At 57.1% G+C, this 19,610-nt stretch overlaps 3 protein-coding genes across 4 annotated transcripts; 2 read left to right on the top strand and 1 right to left on the bottom strand.

Moving 5' to 3' along the window:
- Positions 1-202: 202 nt before the first annotated feature.
- LOC100836450 (calcium-dependent protein kinase 2) lies at positions 203-2,713 on the bottom strand. The gene is made up of 7 exons (XM_003568155.4): positions 1,936-2,713; positions 1,699-1,842; positions 1,449-1,601; positions 1,078-1,361; positions 861-988; positions 664-763; positions 203-590 (listed from the first exon to the last, which is right to left on the bottom strand). Exons 1-7 carry the CDS (start codon positions 2,582-2,584, stop codon positions 498-500), a joined length of 1,551 nt encoding a protein of 516 aa, XP_003568203.1. The 5' UTR covers positions 2,585-2,713; the 3' UTR covers positions 203-497.
- Positions 2,714-4,805: 2,092 nt separating this feature from the next.
- LOC100826021 (transcription factor TGAL1) lies at positions 4,806-7,141 on the top strand. 2 transcript variants are annotated; one of them, XM_024459747.1, is made up of 8 exons: positions 4,806-4,820; positions 5,010-5,226; positions 5,642-5,701; positions 5,841-5,918; positions 6,011-6,062; positions 6,135-6,406; positions 6,532-6,777; positions 6,852-7,141. In XM_024459747.1, the coding sequence occupies exons 2-8, from the start codon at positions 5,158-5,160 to the stop codon at positions 7,005-7,007; spliced, it is 933 nt and encodes a 310-aa protein (XP_024315515.1). In that variant the 5' UTR covers positions 4,806-4,820; positions 5,010-5,157; the 3' UTR covers positions 7,008-7,141. The 2 variants fall into 2 exon arrangements, with proteins under 2 accessions (XP_024315515.1, XP_024315514.1); XM_024459746.1 differs by having other exon boundaries at positions 4,806-4,926.
- Positions 7,142-18,292: 11,151 nt separating this feature from the next.
- Positions 18,293-19,061, top strand: LOC112270717 (testis-specific gene A8 protein-like). The gene is made up of 2 exons (XM_024458770.1): positions 18,293-18,633; positions 19,013-19,061. Exons 1-2 carry the CDS (start codon positions 18,293-18,295, stop codon positions 19,059-19,061), a joined length of 390 nt encoding a protein of 129 aa, XP_024314538.1.
- The last annotated feature ends 549 nt before the right edge of the window (positions 19,062-19,610 follow it).

The following is a 19,610-nucleotide window of genomic DNA, read 5'->3' as shown; positions in this document are numbered from 1 at the left end:
CTTATCTCTTTACACCTTGTGGTAAGCTAGCTGTAAAGATGGATGCACGTTCTTTAATTCTCCGGTGTACGTGTTGCTCCCGGGTGTTCCAAATGTTGATCAAGAGAGGCGATCAGCTTAGACGGTGTGCTGCTTGTGCATCTCTATATATCTGAAGAGAGCTCTCTAACAACTCACGAGTCACGACGATCAGAACGAAGGATTAGTAGCAGCAGCAAAAAGTATGGACACTTCTAGTATTAATTATACAGCTGAGTAAGTAAACAGTTTACATACAACCCACCGCACGGCTACGCACCCATCGATCACTCGATCTCAATCACAAGGCTTACATTTCGACTCCCCCACAGCCTCCCTGCCCCGCCACTATATTAATGTTACAAAATGTACAAGACGCGCTCTTCCAACCCCCCGAAAGAAACCCCTTTTCTACCAACCCCGCGCACGCAATCCGTTTTCCGTTTCCTTTTCCTGCTCGATCCCTCTACGACACCACTCTATAGCACGACGTCGCGCCGCTTCTTTGGGTTCGCCTCCGGGGTCCCTTTCCTCATCATCGCCACGAACTCCGTGTAGTTGATCCTTCCGTCCTGCATGCACGCAACGCATTTTTTTCAGAATACCTGTCGCTGTTTTAGCGCATAGTAGCAACTGATAGCTTACGTTGTCGCCGTCCACCTCCGATATGATGTCCTTGATATCCCGGCCGTCCAGCAACCCCTTCTCCCTCAGGGCCTGCTCCAGCTCCTCTATCGTGATATACCTGCAGCATCCGCCCAGCCATTCATTTGTTAAGGCTGCAGCATGCACGAACACTGAACACAGGAGTGCCCCCGTCAGAACCAAAAAATTGCATGTACCCGCTGTTGTCCTTGTCGAAGTATTGGAACGCCGTGTAGAGGTGCTCCTCCCGGTCCATCCTGTTCATGTGCATCGTCGCCGTGATGAACTCCTCGTAGTCGATCGTCCCGTTCCCGTCCGCGTCCGCCTGCGTTTAATCCGAATATCCATCTCCGCGTTAGAGGGGATTGAATTGAATTGAATAGAAGGTGTGCTGGAATTAGCTAGCCCTCTTACGGCTTCCATTAGCTGCTGGACTTCAGCTTCGGTGAGCTTGGTCCCCTTCTTGGCCAGCCCTTTCCGGAGCTCGTCGACGGTGATGGTGCCGCTGTTGTCAGAGTCCATTCCCTTGAACATCTCCTTGAGCCCTTTGATCTCCTCCTCTGACAAGCACCCGGCGATCACCCTCAGCGCCGCCTTCTTGAACTGGTTCATGGCCGTGAACTGCTTGAGCCTGCCGAGTACGGCGTTGTCCAGCGGCGTGTCAGGCGCCTCGCCGTCTTCCTTTATCCACGGGTGATCTGAACAGCAGCAAAAAAAAAAAACTCGTGCTGACATGTATCTGCAGAGTAGTAAGCTGGAATTTTTACAAGCTTTGACTGAATTACTGAGGACGTCGTAGGCAGAAATCCTCTTCTTGGGGTCGGAGGTGAGCATCTTCCTGACGAGGTCCTTGGCGCCGCTGGAGATGCGCGACCACGGATCGCTGGCGAAGTCCACCTGCCCTCTCAGGATGGAGTTGAAGATGCCGTGCTCCGACTCTGTCCCCCGACGTAAAGTAAATTAACCTTGTTCGCCACTAACCGTTCTTCAGGGAAAATAAGCCAAAAAATCAAGCAGGAAGAAGAAGGAGCTTGCCTGCCCAGAAGGGCGGGACGCCGCAGAGCAGGATGTAGAACATGACGCCGACGCTCCAGATGTCCGCCTCCGGCCCGTAGTTCCGCTTCAGCACCTCCGGCGCGATGTAGTACGCGCTGCCCACGATGTCCCTGAACACCTCCCCTGCAACAATCCTCCAGCCAATCAATCAATTTCATCTCACCATTCTTGCTGCTAGGGGATTCAAACAATTTCACCATGATTTGAATCCCGGACCTTCTTTGAAGAAGACGGAGAGGCCGAAATCGGTGGCCTTGAGCGGCGCGTTCTCGTCCTTGTTGAGCAGGAGGAAGTTCTCGGGCTTGAGGTCGCGGTGGATGACGCCCATGCAGTGGCAGGTATGGATGATCTCCACAATGGTGCGCAGCAACGCAGCCGCGGCGCGCTCCGTGTAGTGTCCCTTGGCGATGATCCGGTCGAAGAGCTCCCCGCCGGCGCAGAGCTCCATGACCAGGTGCACCGAGTGCTTGTCCTCGTAGGCGCCCTTGAGCTCCACCACGCCGGGCTGGCCGGCCAGATGGTACATGATCTGCACCTCGCGCCGGACGTCCTCCACGTCCTCCTTGGTGGACAGCTTCCGCTTGCTGATGGTCTTGCACGCGAACTTGTGGCCCGTCGCCTTGTGCGTGCACAGCGAGGTGACCCCGAACTGGCCGCGGCCGAGCTCTTTCCCGACGTTGTAGATGCTCTTCACGTCCTCCATGGGCCGGCCAAGCACCGGCCCGATGGGCGCCGGCGGCTTGTTCTGGGCCGGAGCAGAGGATGCTGACCCCGAGGCGGAAGGCGCGTTGTTGGAGCTGCCCTCGCCGGGGTTGCCGCCGTCCGAAGGATCGGCGTCCTTCGACCCCGGGCAGCAGTTGCCCATTGCCGGCAGGCGACGAGGGGTGCTCGCGCTCGCCGGGGAGCGGGTGGAAGGGAATGGTGGTGGATTTGGACCGGGGAGTTCGGTTGGGGATGGTTTTCCTTCCAGGTAGGCATTGGTGTTGGTGGAAGGGTGCGCAGTTGCGCTGGAGGAGGAATTTTGGGGGGTGGCCGCTAAAAGGAGGGCGCGGAGGGAATGGCGGGAAGGGCAACGGCTGCTTGGTTTGGCTTCGGTTGCTGCCGTTTTGCTCAGGAGAGAAAAATAACAGACGCTTCCGTGTGCTGGGAATCGTACCGTGTCAGCTTGGACAAGCTAGCAGATTCTCTTCGATTTTTTTTTTTAAAATTCCTTACTTTGTGATGCTTGTTGGAGAGTGAAATGCATCTTCGAACTTGTTTGCACAATGGGCTATGGAGCAGTAACCTTGATTAGTCTCACTCTTTGAAAATTCGACCATGCCACACCTCTGCCGAGAGGAAATCGCAGTCTTCAAACCTAGAGAAATAGCCCCCACATCGTCTTCCTGAGGCGGCTCGGGCGGAACCCCAGGTTCTCCTGCCACCACCCCCCTCCTCTCTCCTCCATCTCCCCGCTGCCGAACGGATGAAGCCGGCAAGTTATGCCTGGGCCGTAGACGGCGATGGCGAGGACAGGCTCTCGTGAGGTGGTCCTCTCGAGACGATGAGGCAAATATTTGGTGCTGGGACGGCGTAGAGGCGTCCCCCTCTTCTGCGGCTTGGCCCCACTAGGGCTACGGCGGGCTAGGTCCCGTCGAGGCAAGAGAGGCGGTGATGGATCCGTCTAGTGGCGCGTCTTCCCCGGACTTTTCCTGCTGCTCTCCGGTCCAGGCGTCGTTACCTTGTCGAAGGTCTCTTTGCTGCGATTCTCCCGCCTCCCGGCCAGATGGTCTGGGAGAAATCCTAGATCTAGGTTTCCCGCTTCAGATGATGGCGACACTTTTGGTGTCAATCTCCCTCTCAGGGGCATTGTTTTGGAACACGCCTTGCTCGTCGATGCTAGGCCTGGCAAGTTGCGATGCATCAATTTGTGTCCTGAAGATGTGTTGGTTGAAGACGGTGGCGACTGATTCTGGAACGTGAGCAGACGCACATGCTGAGAAATTGCTTGACCGGTTGTGCACAATGGGGCCTCAGATTTTGATGCTGGACGGTGGTATCCGATCATGGCATGCAGCCCCGATAATGGCCACCGTCTTCAGCAGGCTTGTAGGCATAGATCGGTGGATTTGACTTGTTCGATCGATGTATTTATATTGTCAGCTTGTTAGTAAATCAATGAAATGTGGTTGTATGTATCATTTTGATGCAGACACTGGGGTTTTAGACTTTTTTCGAAAATAAATAATTTAAGCATTCATAATTATTTTCTTTTACTCGTACCACAAAATCCTCAGTCCCACTGACAAAACCCTAACACCCAAAATGGAATACCAAATTCCCAAGAACAATCTATGCTACAAGGACCCAAATAGTTGGGTCCCTGGTACCCAAATAGTTGGCGACACTACCATCTTACAAAAAGAAAAGAAGAAGAAAAAAAACATCACGAAAACTAGGCACATCTAGCTGGGGAACCCGGCCGTTGATGCATTCGCTGTTTTACCTGCTCACGAACGACTCTGCACGCAAGCAAGGGCCGACATGGCGATATTCCCAGTTTAACGATGAAGCAATAGTCAAAGTGCATCATCATGGGTTCGGCCGCAGATTTGTAGAGATATTCAGTCCGAGACAGGTCCAGAGACTCTACACCTAAGCAGGCAGGCTATTAGCTAGGCAGAATCTAAACCTTTGTTTTGATCAGGCATCCCAGTTACAAAGCCACAATCGAGCTTTCGTCGTGTCGCTGTTGTACCCATGGCACGGCCAATGTGCGTGCTTTACACGCTGCAGCAGCAAAGCAATGCGATCACCAAATAAGGAAAGTGCCCAACCTGCCTCTCTACGCCGTATTTCTGAATGCGCGTGCCAAAACTGGTTAACACGTTCTATATATGTACCTGTGCTAAAGCGCAGCTAGATATAACACATTATTCCACCGTGAACCGTCATTCATCACAAGGAGATACCGGAAGATATTGTGCTATGCCTAGAGATTTTTCGCCGACGAGTACATGGCTTTGTGTCCATTCCTCATGACCACGAGTATATATGCAGCTAAAATTTATGTTGTCCGTCAGTTCAGTTCTCCTGCTGCCGTTCATCCGTTGGCCAGAGAGGTTCAAAGTATCGGCCGCTTCCTTTTCCGTTGTTGGCTCCACTGCTTCTATGTTTTCTTATGCTCATTGCGACCGGCATTGTATCATGCCTTGATGCCTTCCCGTCGTACGTGCAGCGAGTTGGATTTGCATTTTCTGATGAGCTTTTTTAGTGCACGAGCAGCTTCATTTGTCTTATGTTTTCTACAGAGTATATGTACTGCTGCCTGACTCCATTGCATTCTGTCCCTTCAACTGTCAGTTGGGCCTCATTCAACAGCAAAGCAAAACAAAATATGGCTGTGTTAATTGTTACAGGCAAGTGTAACTGATAGCTGGGAGCCTGGGAAGAGTGTATATGGATTATGCAAGCCCTGGTGGGACTGATACATCGACAGATCCAGGCATTGCCAAGAAGAACCAAATGGTACTAATTCCTTTCCTATACTTAATTCATCTCTGATATATAGTTACGTTCAATTTTGATGTTCTGTAAAATCTCGTCCTATTGAGCTTGTTGATCAAACTTGCTAGTTGAAGTTTCAACACACATGTTCAAAAGCTTTTAATTTTTATGTTTTTAACTTCCATGTTTACTGAACTTGTCTGCTAATAAGTTTGAACAAGGCCATGTTGCTGCGCTCAAAGCTTTTAATTCTGGTGACAAATCAAAGGCCAAACTAGGTCAAAATGTATCCATCCATACGATCTATTCAGTTCAAAATCCATCCGATCTCTACACCTTCAGTGCATGGATCATGCGATGATTCAGCTACTACAGATTTCTTCTTCAGCTTTTAACTGACAAGCAATTTCTTTCTTCTTCTGTTTTTAACTGACAGACACTTCGTCGTCTTGCCCAAAATCGCGATGCTGCCAGGAAAAGCCGTCTAAGAAAGAAGGTATGTTCATGTAGTGCCTAGTTCAACAGTCCGGTATAAAGGAGAAAACGGTGTTAATCTTTTCAATGTTCACGAACTCCTTTGAACATCTTCGTGAGGAATGTTTTGCCAACCTTAATGTGTTCATCACCCTCCTTAGGCATATGTCCAAAAACTTGAGAGTAGCAGCCTGAAACTTGCTCAGTTGGAGCAGGAGCTCCTTCGTGCCCGTCAACAGGTACATATGCTCTTCATCTCTCGGTTCTTCGATTCGACAGAACTCGCGCCTGTTGTCCAACATACTGATGATCTGTTTACCTGCTTATCCAGGGCTATGTAACTTCTACTTTGGGTGAGCAACCTCATCCAGCAAATGGAAATGGTAACAAACAATTCACACATTCTATTGTATCTTCTAGTACATCATTTAAAAAAAGAACTTTCTGATATCAAGGTGCTTTGGCGTTGGACGTGGAGTATGGACGGTGGCTGGAGGAGCACAATAAGCAGATCGATGAACTGAGGGCCGCGATCAGCGCACGCGCCACTGACGGCGACCTTCATGCCATCGTTGAAAACATCATGGCACACGTCGATGAAATCTTCAGGTTGAAGAGCGTCGCAACCAAGGCCAACGCCTTCCACGTTCTAGCAGGAGCGTGGACGACCCCTGTCGAGAGGTGTTTCCTCTGGCTCAGCGGCTTCCGACCATCAGAGCTTCCCAAGGTCTCCACTGAAGCCTTGACGATGCGGTCATCGTCGAAGCTTCTCAAGCATTTGTGCTTTACACTCGAACACTTCCCTTTTGTTGGCTCTTTCTTACGCCATAACGCCAGTGCCTTTTGCCGCAGTTACTTGCGAGTCAGCTAGAACCCCTGACGGAGAAGCAGCTCGCCAGTATCTGCAGCCTGCGACAGTCTTCCCAGCAAGCCGAGGACACTCTTTCTCGAGACATGGAAGTGCTACTGCAATCGGCCGCAGAAATCGTCGCGTCAGGAACATCGCCTACGTGGTACCCTGCAGGTTCCTCCGGTGACACGGGCCAAATGTCAGCGGCGATCGGAAAGCTTGGCGCTGTAGAAAGCCTCCTGCAGCAGGTAATTAAACTTCTGCAGACCACGGTTTTACTGTACTGTATTTGTGTTTGCTGAAGGTGTTTTCTGTTCTGCAGGCTGATGAATTGCGGCTGCGGATTCTTCGGGACGTGCAACGGATCCTGACCACCCGTCAGTCTGCACGAGCGCTGCTTGCAATCAGTGGCTACTTCTCCCGGCTGCGAGCTCTGAGCTCTCTCTGGATCGCTCGCCCGTCCACTGGGATGAACTGAGTTTCACCTTCACCATCTGGTTACTGTAAAGATTCGACAGACATGTAGTTTGCAGTGGAGAGCAGTGTATCCTGAATTCCTGATAACTACGGTTCCTACCGAGATCTTTAAATCCTACCCCGAATTAAACCGCATCCAGAATTCCAGATAGAGATGAAGGAAAATGACCCCTGTTTACCGCCATTGGTACGCAAGGATATTTTCCCCAGCTTGCCGAGACGGCTGCAGTGCTGCACAAACAACCGATCAGGCAGTGGCGCCGGCGATCGCTCGAGGGCATCAGTGCGAGTCGAGATCCCCGGAGGGGGGCTACGGCGCCGGCGCCGGCGTCGGCAGCCATGTTTTCTTTTCTCAAGCTCGGAGGCATGGAGCCGAATCTGTTCTCAGAGTGGGCTTGACGAGAATACGGGAATTTTAAGCTGGGCCCGACCCGGCCCACGAACCACGGCCTTGTCTCTATTTTTTATTCCAAAGAAATAAGGTACTCCGTACGGATTACATACGTGCAAGCAATGTTCGAATTAGCTAAAAATAAGAAAGTTTAGTACCACATCGAAGGGCTGATGCGGAAATACCAAGTTTATAAGCTGGTGTTTAGCATGTCTCCTTGCCCCTCCACACAAAGGTGGGGGCAACGGGCTTAAGGCCCGTTCTTTCGTACAACCGGAGTACATGTACAAAATTTGTATAGTTAGATGTACTTTAGCGATAATTGTACAAAACTTGTATTTGCTGTACAGTAGTGTTGCTGTACAAAAATTGTATATAAGGAATAGTTAGTGTTGTTTTACTATTGTATACGCATAGATTAAAAATGTGCATATAAATTATGAAAAAACTTTTTTTCCATCTTCATGTTTTTTACCGACTAGTCACTCATTTTGTCGCGGAGTCCAGTGCATAAAATACAAATGCACCTCAGTAGTTCTATAGAAGGCAAATCAGAAGTCAGCATTGTTGAACTCGGGCCCAAGATTCCCCGCCAAAAAAAAAGAACTCGGGCTCAAGACTTTCCTGATTCGAACTCAGATTGCAAACAAAATGTGTGGCTCATTGCACACCAGGACTATGCAACGTTTCAGTATAAAAAAGCCTACACGTATGCCTAGATTACTAATTCAACCAATATAATGTCAACTGTATATCGTGAAATTTATGAACATTCGCAGTTTCTAAGGATATATTTTCTGTGACATAAAACTCATGATAATTTGGTTAAATCGTTGACTTACGTATATGAGTGGGCCTTACTGTCGCACCAGTGGCACCCGGGGTACCACTGTTGCGCGACGCGTGGGTCGCATCACCGAGTTCCCGGGAAGGCATCATCCCGGGAAGCAGTTAACGTGCTGCCCGGTAAGCCACCAGCCCGGGAGGGCTAGCGGGGCTTCGGGGAATATTCCCGCCTGGCCGCCTCCCGAGAAGTCACTTGTTGGGAAGGGGGGTTCCCGGGCGCAGGCTCCCGTCGTGAGGGCGGGGCCAAGCAGACAAAGCAGCGGCGCCACATGAACGCGCGTCAGGCATCCAGTGCGCAGTTCCGCCAGGGCGAGGAGTGAAGCGCACGGCGCATTTAATGAGCCGACAGGAGGGAAGTTACCCGTCTAGTTAGGTAAACAGTGGCTGTCCAGGGCTAGTTCTTAGGCCTTAGGCCCTTGGCTGAGGAGTTGGCACTCATGCATGCCACCAGCGCACCGAGGGGGAGTTGCCCAGCCTCCCTGCTCGCCACTTGTAATCCATGCACCGTGGCACCTGTGGTATCCCCTTGGCTATAAAAGGAGAACCCCCGCCGACGGTCAAAGGGTTTGGTTGAATCCCAGTTGGTTCCAGTAGGCTATCCTTTGTGCAGCTCGATCAGCTCACAGTAGCTTCTAGCTTTAGCAGAGCAGGGTAAGGAACACTTGGCCAGAAAGGAGAGAGTGCCCGGGAACCCACCCGGCAACCTGTAAACACTTGGTTTTGTGGTAATACAAGCTCAGACAAGCAGGACGTAGGGTTTTACATCTCCGGGTGGCCCGAACCTGGGTAAAAACGTGCATGCATGTGTCCTTAGCTTGCATGCATTCTGGGTGTATCACTTTGCAGTTTGCGTACGCCATCGCCCACGCCGGCGATCGCCGGAGCGATCCCCGACGCCCCTGCCGAACCTAAAAGGGGGCGTGCCCACACGCCCTCGGTGTCGGAGCCCCGTGCAACGACATCTGGCGCGCCAGGTAGGGGGCGCTTGAAGAGAGCTCGCCGGTGACCGCCGGCGGCAGTGTCTGCATTGACGTCGGCCATGTCTTCTCCGCCGATAGAGCTGGCCACCATGCCCCCCAAGCGGGCTGGTGACCCTCGGATCGACCCGCATGAGGCCCCAGCGGCACACACGCGGTCACATGACGTGCAACCCGCGTCGGGGGCTCAGGAGAACTCGGAGCCCTCGAGAGTGCAGCAATCACAGCTGCCTCCCCCGCCCCCTCGGCCGTCGGATGACAACTGGCTGAGGGGACCGGCGGCCCCCAGCGCCATGGCCAGCCGCGCGAGCGGGCATGGTGTCGCCCGCGCTGGCCAGCGAGTCGAGTCGTGGGCCGAGGACATGCAGCGACAGCGGCACCATGAGCATACCGCGTTGCGAGCGATGCCCGGGGGCTCACACTTCGCGCACCCGGAGGCGTCAGGGGCTAGAGCGGACAGCAGCCGCTCGGGCTAGAGCGGACAGCGGCACCATGAGCACACTTCGCCCACGGTCGCGCGGGATGACGCGCGCGGCATCTTGAACGCCCGTCAGCAAGAGGATCTACGCCAGCACCAAGAGCGCCGGCGCCGGCGCGAGGTAGAGCGCCAGCGCCCGCAGGAGCAGGAAGATGCTCCCATGGGCCTCGAGGACGGCTGCACCGCGTTCACGCGCGACCTGCGGCGGGTGACATGGCCCCGTAAGTTCCAAGCGCCAGCGCTCGGCACGCACGACGGGACTGTGAATCCCAAGGATTTCCTCCTGACCTACACGTTGGGGATGCATGCCATCGGCACCGACGACAAGGTCAGGGCCAACTGGTTCCCAATGGTCCTGAAAGGATCAGCGAGAATCTGGCTGCTCAACCTGCCCGCCGGGTCCATCGCCACTTGGGCGGACCTGCGCGAGCAGTTTGTGAGCGCATTCCAGGGCGGCTACAAGCGCCCGGGAACCATGGCGGAACTGCACACCATCATGCAGAAGCCGGGGGAGATGTTGTGGAGCTTCGTCAACCGCTTCTCCAACCTCTCCTACTCTATCCCGGAGGCGGAGGCGGCTGCCATCATCAATACCTTCGCCATCAACGTCCGCGACCCCAAGATGCGCGAGAAGCTGAGCACGCATCGGATCCGGACGACGCAGGATCTATACGCCCTGGCGCACAAGGTTGCCATGGCCGAGGAAGGGCGCTTAGCGCCCGAGCTAGCAGCCAAGGCTGCCGCGAGCCCTGGCGAGGGTTCGCAGAAGAAGGGTTCCTGCAAGCGCAGCGGGAAGCAGGTTCTCACTGCGGACTCGGGGGCTCCTGTCGCGAGGCCTGCAAAGAAGGCCTCGCCGGGTGGCGGGTCTGGTGGCAAGCAGGGTGACACGCCCCGCTGCCCCATCCATAACAACTCCACCCACGACGCGCAGGACTGCCGCATCCTGCAGGGGATCAAGCAGCGGCGTGAGCAGCACCATGAGGAGCGTCGCGCTGCTGGCGCTTGCTTCAACTGCGGCGACATCGGGCATCTCTCCCGAGATTGCCCGAACGACCCCAGAGCGGGGCCGAGGCCTGCCGGCGGCGCTGCCGGCAGAGACGAACCTCAGAGGGGACGCGTCCAGCCCCGTGCCGGCAGAGATCGCCCTCCCCGGGACGTCACAGGGCTCACGCTGAGGAGCAGCGCGAGTCCGACTGCACTGGTGGCGACGAGCCGGGCTTCCAGGAGCCTCGCGGCGTCGCCTGCATCCATGGGGGAGCCTATGCTCTCCCATCCCATGCCGCGGTGAAGCGCCTCACCCGCGACGTGTGCGCACTGTTGCCGGACGCGGAGCCGCATCAGCCGCTGAGGTGGTCGCATGTGCCGATCACCTTCAGCGCAGACGATCACCCAACGCAGCAGCTGGGTTCAGGGGTAATACCCTTCGTCGTCTCACCGATCATCAGCAATATGACGGTGACCAAGGTACTGGTGGACAATGGAGCGGGGCTTAACCTCCTGTCCGACAGTCTGGTGGAGAAACACCAGTTGCCGGTGGAGCAGCTGAAGCCCACCGACCCGTTCCGGGGAGTGAACCCCAAGATCGTGCGCCCTCTGGGGCGCATCACGCTGCTGGTAACCTTCGGGTCCCGGGAAGCGTTCAGGACCGAACACATAGTGTTCGACATGGCACACACCCCATCGCCCTACAACGGGATCCTTGGTCGGCAGCGCTGATCAAGTTCATGGCGGCTACGCATGGCGCTTATGGCGTCATGAAGATGCCATCCGTATATGGAGTTCTCTCCATCAGGTGCGACCTCAAGGACGCGGCCTGGTGCGTTGGCGAGGTCGTCAGGGCCGCCGCCGCAGCTGACGCCGGCGACGAAGATGTTGCCAGAGATGACAGCTTGCCGAGTGATGCCCCGACAACGAAGAAGGCCCGCGCTACCCCGCAAGAGCTTGCTGGGGGAAGCGCAGGCTCGAGCTCGTGCCCCGGCAAGGGACAGAAGCTCCGGGAGGAGGCCACCAAGGTGAAGAAGCTGCCCCTCCAAGCCGGCAACAAGGAGCGCACCGTCACCGTCGGTGCGAACCTTACTGCCGAATAGGAAAGCGCCCTCATCACTTTCCTTCGGGAGAATGCCGGCGTGTTCGCTTGGGAGCCATCGGACCTTCCCGGAGTCCCTAGGAAGGTGATTGAGCATCGGCTCACGGTGCGTCCGGACGCCCGCCCCGTCAAGCAGAAGGTTCGGCGGCAAGCACAGGAGCGCCTATGGAGTCAAGCAGAAGGTGGTCAGCTCGGTGCTGGTTGCCAAGAGGGAGGAAGATGTTCCAGGGACTAAGGCTGCGGGGCAGGGGGCTGAGTGGCCCCCAGCAACCGCCTTGGACCCAGGGACCACCCCCGAGCCGGCAGCTCCTGCACCGCGTAAGCGATTAGTGCAGCACCCGGTGTACTTCGTCAGCACGGTGCTGCGCGACGCGCGAACAAAGTACCCGCAAGTGCAGAAGCTCCTATTGAGGATTCTCCTTGCGTCCCACAAGCTGCGCCATTACTTCCATGCGCACCGCGTCACGGTGGTGTCGGGGTTCTGCCGTGAGCGAGCCCTCACCAACCGCGAAGCTACCGGGAGGGTGGCCGAATGGAGGATGGAGCCGTCGGAGTTCGACCTCCACTTTGCCAACTCCAAGAGCATCAAGAGTGCGGCCTTGGCAGACTTCGTCGCGGAATGGACGTCGACGAGCGTGGCAGAGGATGAGCCAGAGATCAGCCTGCCCGGCAAGCTGGACGAAGACCACTGGGTCCTCTACTTCGACGGTGCATTCAGTCTCCAAAGAGCTGGCGTCGGGGTCGTCATCGAGTCACCGACAGGGGACCAGTTAAGGTTCGCTGTCCAACTCGACTTCCCGAACTCCACCAACAACACGGCGGAGTACGAGGGCTTGCTCGCTGGGTTACGGGCAGCAATCGTCCTTGAATTCAAGCGCCTGATTGTTCGCGGGGACTCCCAGCTCGTGATCAACCAGGTGAACAAGGACTACGACTGCCCGCAGATGGCGCCGTATGTGGAGGAAGTCCGCAAGCTAGAACGCAAGTTCAAGGGTTTGCGGTTCGAGCACGTCAAGCGGAAGGACATCTTCGCGGCTGACGAGCTGTCCAAGATGGCAGCAGAACGCCGGAAGCCCCCGGCGGGGGTGTTCTGCCAGAAGCAAGCGGCTCCTTCGGTCGCCCCCGAGCCGGTTGCCGGGGACGCCTCTCCGGCAACCGAAGGAAACCCCGCAACAGCAGGGGTCCATGCCGCTGACATAGCGGCATGCATTGGCAGGGAGACCCCTCCCTGGGCGGTGGAAATCGCCCGCTACTTGAAGGATGAGGCTCTCCCGAAAGATGACGTTGCCGCGGAGCGAGTAGCGCGGCAAGGCAAAATGTACACTGTGGTGGATGGAAACCTCTACCGCAGGCGTGCCAATGGGGTCAAGCTCATTTGCGTGCCGCAAGACGAAGGGCGCGCGCTGTTGGAGGAGATACATCGAGGCACATGCTCACACCATGTGGCCTCCCGGGCTTTAACCGGCAAGGCGTTTCGGCACGGTTTCTACTGGCCCACGGCCTTGACCGACGCGGAGCGGCTGGTGAAGACGTGCGAAGTGTGCCAGCTCCACTCGAAGAAAAGCAACCAGCCGGCGCAGGCCTTGCATGTCATCCCAACCGCCTGGCCGTTTGCGGTCTGGGGGCTGGACATCGTCGGCAAGTTGCCGAGGGCAGTCGGCGGCTACGAGTACCTGTTCGTGGCCATCGACAAGTTCTCCAAATGGGTGGAAGTGGAACCAGTGTGCAAGGTGACCGCCCAGGCGGCCATCAAGTTTTTCAAGAACATTGTGTGCCGGTTTGGTGTGCCTAACGGTATCATCACCGACAATGGCACGCAATTCACAAGCGTGGTGTTCCAAGCCTACTGCGAGGGGATGGGCACCAAGTTGCACTTCGCGTCCGTTGCTCACCCGAGGAGTAACGGGCGGGCGGAGCGAGCTAACGCAGAAGTGCTGCGGGGGCTCAAGACGAGAACCTTTGATAAGCTCAAAGGCCACAGGAAACACTGGGTTGAAGAACTCCAGCCCGTGCTGTGGTCAATCAGGACCACACCTAGTCGGGCAACGGGCGAAACTCCTTTCACCCTTGTCTACGGGGCAGAAGCGGTGCTGCCCCTCGAGCTCAAGCACGGATCTCCCCGAGTACGCGCGTACGGCAACACCAGCCAACACGAGCAAAGGGTGGACGATCTAAACTTCATCGAAGAGCTTCGATGCCGGGCTGCTGTGCGAGCCGCGCGCTACCATCAGGGACTTCGTCGTTACCACGACAGGCGAGTCCGTCCCCGGGGGCTCGAGAACGGTGACCTTGTCCTGCCCGGATACAAGGAACGAAGGCCGGGAACAAGTTGACTCCGAAATGGGAGGGGCCCTTCCGGGTAGTGCAGGTGACCAGGCCGGGGGCCGTCCGGCTGGAAACTGATGATGGCTTGCCAGTGCAAAATAGTTGAAATATTGAGCACATGCGCAAGTTCTACCCGTGAAGTGGCGGAGCCCGATCCTCAGGTGATGCCGCCGATGCATACCTCTGGAACTAGTGTAGCCGGGCAGCCCCCGTGTGTAAACCACTAGTTATTGTGAATAAAGATAAGTGCTTCTCCCTGAATTTTAAGGTTGCCTTGTTTATTTGCATGATCCTCCTTCTTCTGCCTTCTGCATTGGGTGCACCGAAGTGTCTTACCATACTTGGTTGTGAGCAGAGGGCTGCTGGAGCCTCGAAAACAAAAACCTGTTGCCGGATCTCTCCGGCACGGGACATGCAGTTGCCGGGCTTCCCGCAACGTGCACCACGCAGCTGCTACGTCTGGGAAATGAATTGCTCACATCCAAGTTTGGCATCGACCCTTCCGTGCCCAGGGGCTAGGAGGTAGGAGATTGTGGTTATCCATACTGCTCTGTATTTTCGTGAATTTTAAAAAAAAATTGCAGCACCTCGGGTTTGGTAAGAATCTAACATGCAGGGCAAAGCTGGAATCTCGCGCACTGTAATGCTCGTGGGTCATCCACGGGCTGTGGCGCGTAGTGGTGTCTTGTGGTGCGGAGTGACCGCAGCACGAGGGACTCACCGCACTCTGAGGTAATTGACTGTGGAGGAGGCCGCCACGTGTGCCACAGCAACTTGGCGTGCGGGGTGGCGAAGACCGTGCCGCACTCCGAGGGGTGGGGCGCCACGGGTGCTACGCTGATCCATCGCGCGCGGTGGCAAAGCCTTCTCCCCACGCCTATAAAAAGGGCGCCTCGGCCATGGAACGGCCCAGAGCGCAACTGGGGAAAGGCAAGGGCGTGGGGCCGCAGAGGCACGATGGTGGTGCATGCCATCAGCGCTCGGCGCCAACGGTTTCACTGCCATCGCGCCCTTGCCGCGTCACTCCATCGAGTCCGCTCCGAGGGATGCCGCGGAGACACGGTGGTGGTGCATTCCACCGGCGCTCAGCGCCGGCGGGTGCACTGCCACCGTGTCCTTGCCGCACCTCCTCTGGTGAGTGGCTCCGGGGCAAGGGCTGCCGCGGAAGCACTGTGGTGGTGCATTCCAACAGCGCTCGGCGCCGACGGGTGCACCGTCACAGTGCTCCCGACGCACCCCTTCAACGGGTATCTCCGCAAGGAGCAGGGGTTGCCGCGGAGACACTATGGTGGTGCATGCCATCGGCGCTCAGCGCCGACGGGTGCACTACCATATTGCCCCTGCCGCATTTCCCTAGAGAGCGCCTCTATAGGCGGGGGTTGTCGCGAGGACGCTGTGATGGCGCCGGTGCCGGCGTTCGCCGTTCGTTCCGGCCCATCACCGCATCCCTGCCACGGCCCTCGAGCAGTTTTGCTCCAGGCAACGAGGGCTGCTGCGGGAACATCGTGGCGTCCTTGCCGCCCGCCTTCGGCGGCGGTGGCGAGGAAGCCACGATGTCCCTGCTATGGTCCTCAGACGGGTTTTCCCCAAGCAACGAGGGCTGCTGTGGGGACGCTGTGACGTCCTCGTCGCCCGCGGTCAGCGGCGGTGCCGAGGAAGTCATGGCGTCCCTGCTGCATCCCTCGGAACAGGCTCTTCCGAGGGCGAGGGTTGTCGCGGTGACTTGCGGTAGCATCGTCGTCGGCGCTTGACGCCAGCGGCGATCCTGCCGCGGCGTTCCCGCTGCATCCCTCTATCAGGCATTTGCAAGGGCGGCAAACCAGGAGTGCACCTCCGGTGAACGCTTCGGGCGCAAGACTGAATGAAAAGCTAATTACTGACACTTAAATGGCAAACCCACTAAAAACTGAACGTAACTGAACGCTGCTTCGCCAAGGGTGGCCCCGGAACCTGCACGTGGCTGGAGTGTTAGAAGGACACTTGTGGGGGGAGTGCGCTCCCCGTGTGGCTTCCCGGGTCCGTCCCGGGAGGGCACGGCTTGGAGTAGTTACCCCGCAAGTGGAGTGGCTCTCCGCTACCGCTTGACCCCAGGTCGGCACTGCAGGTCCGTCTCGGGTCCCTGGTCTGGTCAAGGGTGAGGCGCGCGAGTCCCCGGCAACACAATGCAAAACACGCAAAGGCAAAGGGAGCCGCCCCGCGAGGTAGCCCGGGGAACAAGGAGCAAGAATTAAGCAAATTAAAGAGCTTGATTAACTAAGTGTTGAACAATTACATAAGCTAATGGAAAAATAATTGTTCAAACGACGCAAAATGCCACACTTGCAGGACAAAAAATGAAAGGAGATACATCGGAAAGCAGCAAGGACAGCTGGGGGCTACGGCAACTAGTTGCTGGCGTCTTCTGTCGAGGGCTCCGGGGACGGCTCGGGGTCCGGCTTCCGCTGCATCCGCTCGACCACCTCGTCGACGAACCCGCGCACCGCTTGGGTGTGCGTGGGCTCGTCCTCGCTGTCCGACCAGGCGTCCAGCAGGGCCTCGAAGGGAAACCCCAGGTCCCGGAGGTGTATTCTCGGGAGAATTGTCCTGGCAACCTCCCGGGCGCAGTTGGCGACCTCGTTGGCTCTGTACTGGGCGATCCAGACGTCGAGAGCCCCAAGCTTCCCTACCAGGTCGGAGAAGAAGGGGATCAAGGTTGAGACGCCAGTGCCGTCCACCATCGCGGCCTGCAGCTCGAACCGGGGCAACAAGTCGCGCAGCGCGTCGGCGATCTTGAGCAGCTTCTCGGTCTCTATCTGCCGCTGCCCGATCAGTGTGCCATGGTGGAACCAAGCATCGTGCGCGGCCTTCTTGGCCTTGCGGAGGTTGTCCCCCAACGCCGCAAGCTCCGCGGTCTTGACCACGATGTCGTTGCCAGCCTTGGTGAGCTCCTCCCGAACGGCGGCCAGTTCGGTCTCAAGCTTGGCCGCTCTGTCCTTGGTGGAGCCGAGCTGGATCTCATGCCGGGCCGCCGCTTCCACCGCGCCCTCGGTGGCCTTGACCTGCACCTCCAGCTTGACCAGCAGCCCCTCGATCTCGCCGCGGTAGTTGGCGATCAGGTCGCTCTTCTCGTCGAGCCGGGCCTGAGCTGTCGCGAGCACCCCGGCGTGCTCCTTCTTGGTTTCCTCGAGGGTCGCCGCCAACGAGTCCAGCTCCCCCTGAAGTTCGGCGCGTTGAGCCTCCAGCCGTCGGTAGAGCTCAGCCTCCGGGACGACCGGTTCCTCGGCGTCCTCCAGGGCTTGCCGGGCAAGGCGCTCCTCCTCTCTGGCGAGGCAAGTCTCCTCGCGCAACCGGGAAAGCTCTTGCCGCTCCCTCTCCACGGCTTCCCGCACCTTGCCAAGTTGGCTCTTGGTGATGGCGTGGTGCTCCCTCACCTCGTTGAAAGAGGTGACGAAGGCTTGTTGTTGGTCCCTGACGGCGTCCAGGAACCGGTGCCCTCGCTCGAAGATGCTCGGATCCCAAGTGATGGGATTCCAAGCCACCCCGGCAAGGGTGCCGAGGTCGGTGTTGGGGAAGGCGGTCGAGGACGACGAAGCCCCCGCTGCCATTATAGCCCCCGCCTATAGCAACAAGGAGTGTGAGAATCGACAAGTAAAAGAGTTATCGGAAGTGGAAAAGGGTAGCCGGGGCGGTTAATTTGCAAGGCAGATGGACTTGCGAGGCGGGCTTCCCCCGCCTCACTCGTGCCGGCGGGAGCCTCCAAGAGGCTTGCCGTGCGCGAGCTGCCGCTTGCTGAAAAAGAAGGTACGTTTGTATGGTTAACTGACAACTGAAAAATGCAGCAAAGGAGGAGCGAAGGAGCCATACCAGTCGCTGGCCCCGCCCACGTTGGGGCTGGGTCGTTGGCGGGCGCGATGACGGTGCCACTAGCCCCTGTGTCAGTCGGGTCAGCGGTGCGGGCGGGGAGTCGCTCCTCCCCCTCTTGCTGGCGCTCGCCGGCGAGTCGGCCCTCAGGGGGTTGCGCCGGAGCGCGAAGCCCCGAAAGACCCCCCGAGCGGGTGGCACCGTGGGTGTTCGCGGGGTCGCCGCGACCCGAGGCGTCGCGGGAGCCGATGACGAAGCCACCGCGGCGTCAGGGGCCGACCCCGGGAAGGCTGCCACTGCGGCCCTGGCAGCTGTTGCTGCTGAAGCCGTTGCCAGGTCGCGGATGGTCCCCGCCGAGGCATCGGCAGATGCCCCCGGGGCAGGTGCCGCCACGGTGTTGGCGGCTGCTGCTAGGGCGGATGTCGCCGCCGTGTCCCCGGTGACCCCCGCAGACGTGTGCGCCACTGAAGTACCGGCGGGCGCCCCTGAGGTGGCCGCCAACGCGGTGCTGGCGGCCGCCGCTAGGGCGGATGTCGCAGACGAGGCTCCGACGACCCCTGCGGACTTGGCCGCCGCCGAAGTACCGACGGGCGCCCCTGAGGCGGCTGCCGCCACGGGGCTGGCGGCCGCTGCCTGGGCGGATGATGCCGCCGCGGCCGCCGAGGAGATAGCCGCAGCCGTTGCGTACGCCCTCGATCTCCGAACGACCAGTGGCGCATCGTCGCTGTCCTCATCGTCGTCGTCCACGGGGACAACTTCCGGGGACGCTGCAGCCTGGCCCGCCTCGTCATCCAGGGACTGGAGGGAAGGCCTGCTGATCTCCGACTCGCCCCCCCTCTCCTCGAGCACCTGCTTCCCGTGAGGTGCTGGCAGGGGAGCGTGGGGGGTCCGGTTGGGGGTATCGTCCATCAACCCCCACTCGTTGCAGGGCGGGAAAGCGTCGACGATGTCGTTGAGCGCCGCAACGCCGGCATGGAGGGAAAAGACCCCCGGCGGGAACCTCGTTGATTGGAAGGTTTCGCCAGAGATTCCCCTCACCCACACCTTGAGGGTTTCGCCAGAGATTCAACACCGGCATGGAGGGAAAAGAGAAAGGAGAGGTGGGTGGTTGAGACGAGGGGGTGTATATCAGGGGGGGTCGACTTGGAGGTTTGGCCAAATTAACACAGAGACGGTGCACCCCCCCACTATCTACACCCCCCTTCGTAACCGCACGTTTGCTCTTTCCTCTCCTTTCTCTCTTAGTTAATTTATCACACTTTGAATTTAATTGGAGTTAATTTATCACACTTTGAATTTAATTGGGAATTAAAAGTCTGACCAGCTGACAACTTTTGCTCCTCTCTCTCTCTTCTCTCTCTCTTTCACTTTTAAGTACATTATGATACATGGCATGTTTATAAGTACATATTTAGTACATGAAGGTATGTGTATTGTATCTTAACAGATTTTTAAGTACAAATTATTGTACGTGACATGTACCTTATCAATTTTTAAGTACCTCGTGTTCATGAGCTTATGGGACGAGTACATCGTATGATACATCACATGTACCGTAAAAGTTTTTAGGTACCTCATCATATTAAGACTATGTACATCATGTACGGGACAAAATCACAGCACAACATTCATAAAAAAACTAGTACCTCGTCACGTACATA

Source organism: Brachypodium distachyon, chromosome 2 (assembly GCF_000005505.3).
Source record: "Brachypodium distachyon strain Bd21 chromosome 2, Brachypodium_distachyon_v3.0, whole genome shotgun sequence".
In the NCBI taxonomy this organism is placed as follows: Eukaryota; Viridiplantae; Streptophyta; class Magnoliopsida; order Poales; family Poaceae; genus Brachypodium; species Brachypodium distachyon.
Note: the sequence above shows the minus strand (reverse complement) of the source record. Positions and strands in the feature narration are given on the sequence as shown.

What these genes read in the sequence shown, in the direction of transcription:
- LOC100836450 (XM_003568155.4), bottom strand. Translation starts at nt 2,584, where the DNA reads ATGGGCAACTGCTGCCCGGGGTCGAAGGACGCCGATCCTTCGGACGGC. An exon ending in TCCAGCAGCTAATGGAAGCC is followed by an intron (nt 989 to 1,077) that starts GTAAGAGGGCTA and finishes GATTAAACGCAG; the next exon opens with GCGGACGCGGACGGGAACGG. An exon ending in TTCGACAAGGACAACAGCGG is followed by an intron (nt 764 to 860) that starts GTACATGCAATT and finishes CGGATGCTGCAG; the next exon opens with GTATATCACGATAGAGGAGC.
- LOC100826021 (XM_024459747.1), top strand. Translation starts at nt 5,158, where the DNA reads ATGGATTATGCAAGCCCTGGTGGGACTGATACATCGACAGATCCAGGC. An exon ending in TTGCCAAGAAGAACCAAATG is followed by an intron (nt 5,227 to 5,641) that starts GTACTAATTCCT and finishes TTTAACTGACAG; the next exon opens with ACACTTCGTCGTCTTGCCCA. An exon ending in GACCATCAGAGCTTCCCAAG is followed by an intron (nt 6,407 to 6,531) that starts GTCTCCACTGAA and finishes CTTTTGCCGCAG; the next exon opens with TTACTTGCGAGTCAGCTAGA.
- LOC112270717 (XM_024458770.1), top strand. Translation starts at nt 18,293, where the DNA reads ATGGTCCCCGCCGAGGCATCGGCAGATGCCCCCGGGGCAGGTGCCGCC. An exon ending in GAGATAGCCGCAGCCGTTGC is followed by an intron (nt 18,634 to 19,012) that starts GTACGCCCTCGA and finishes GTTTCGCCAGAG; the next exon opens with ATTCAACACCGGCATGGAGG.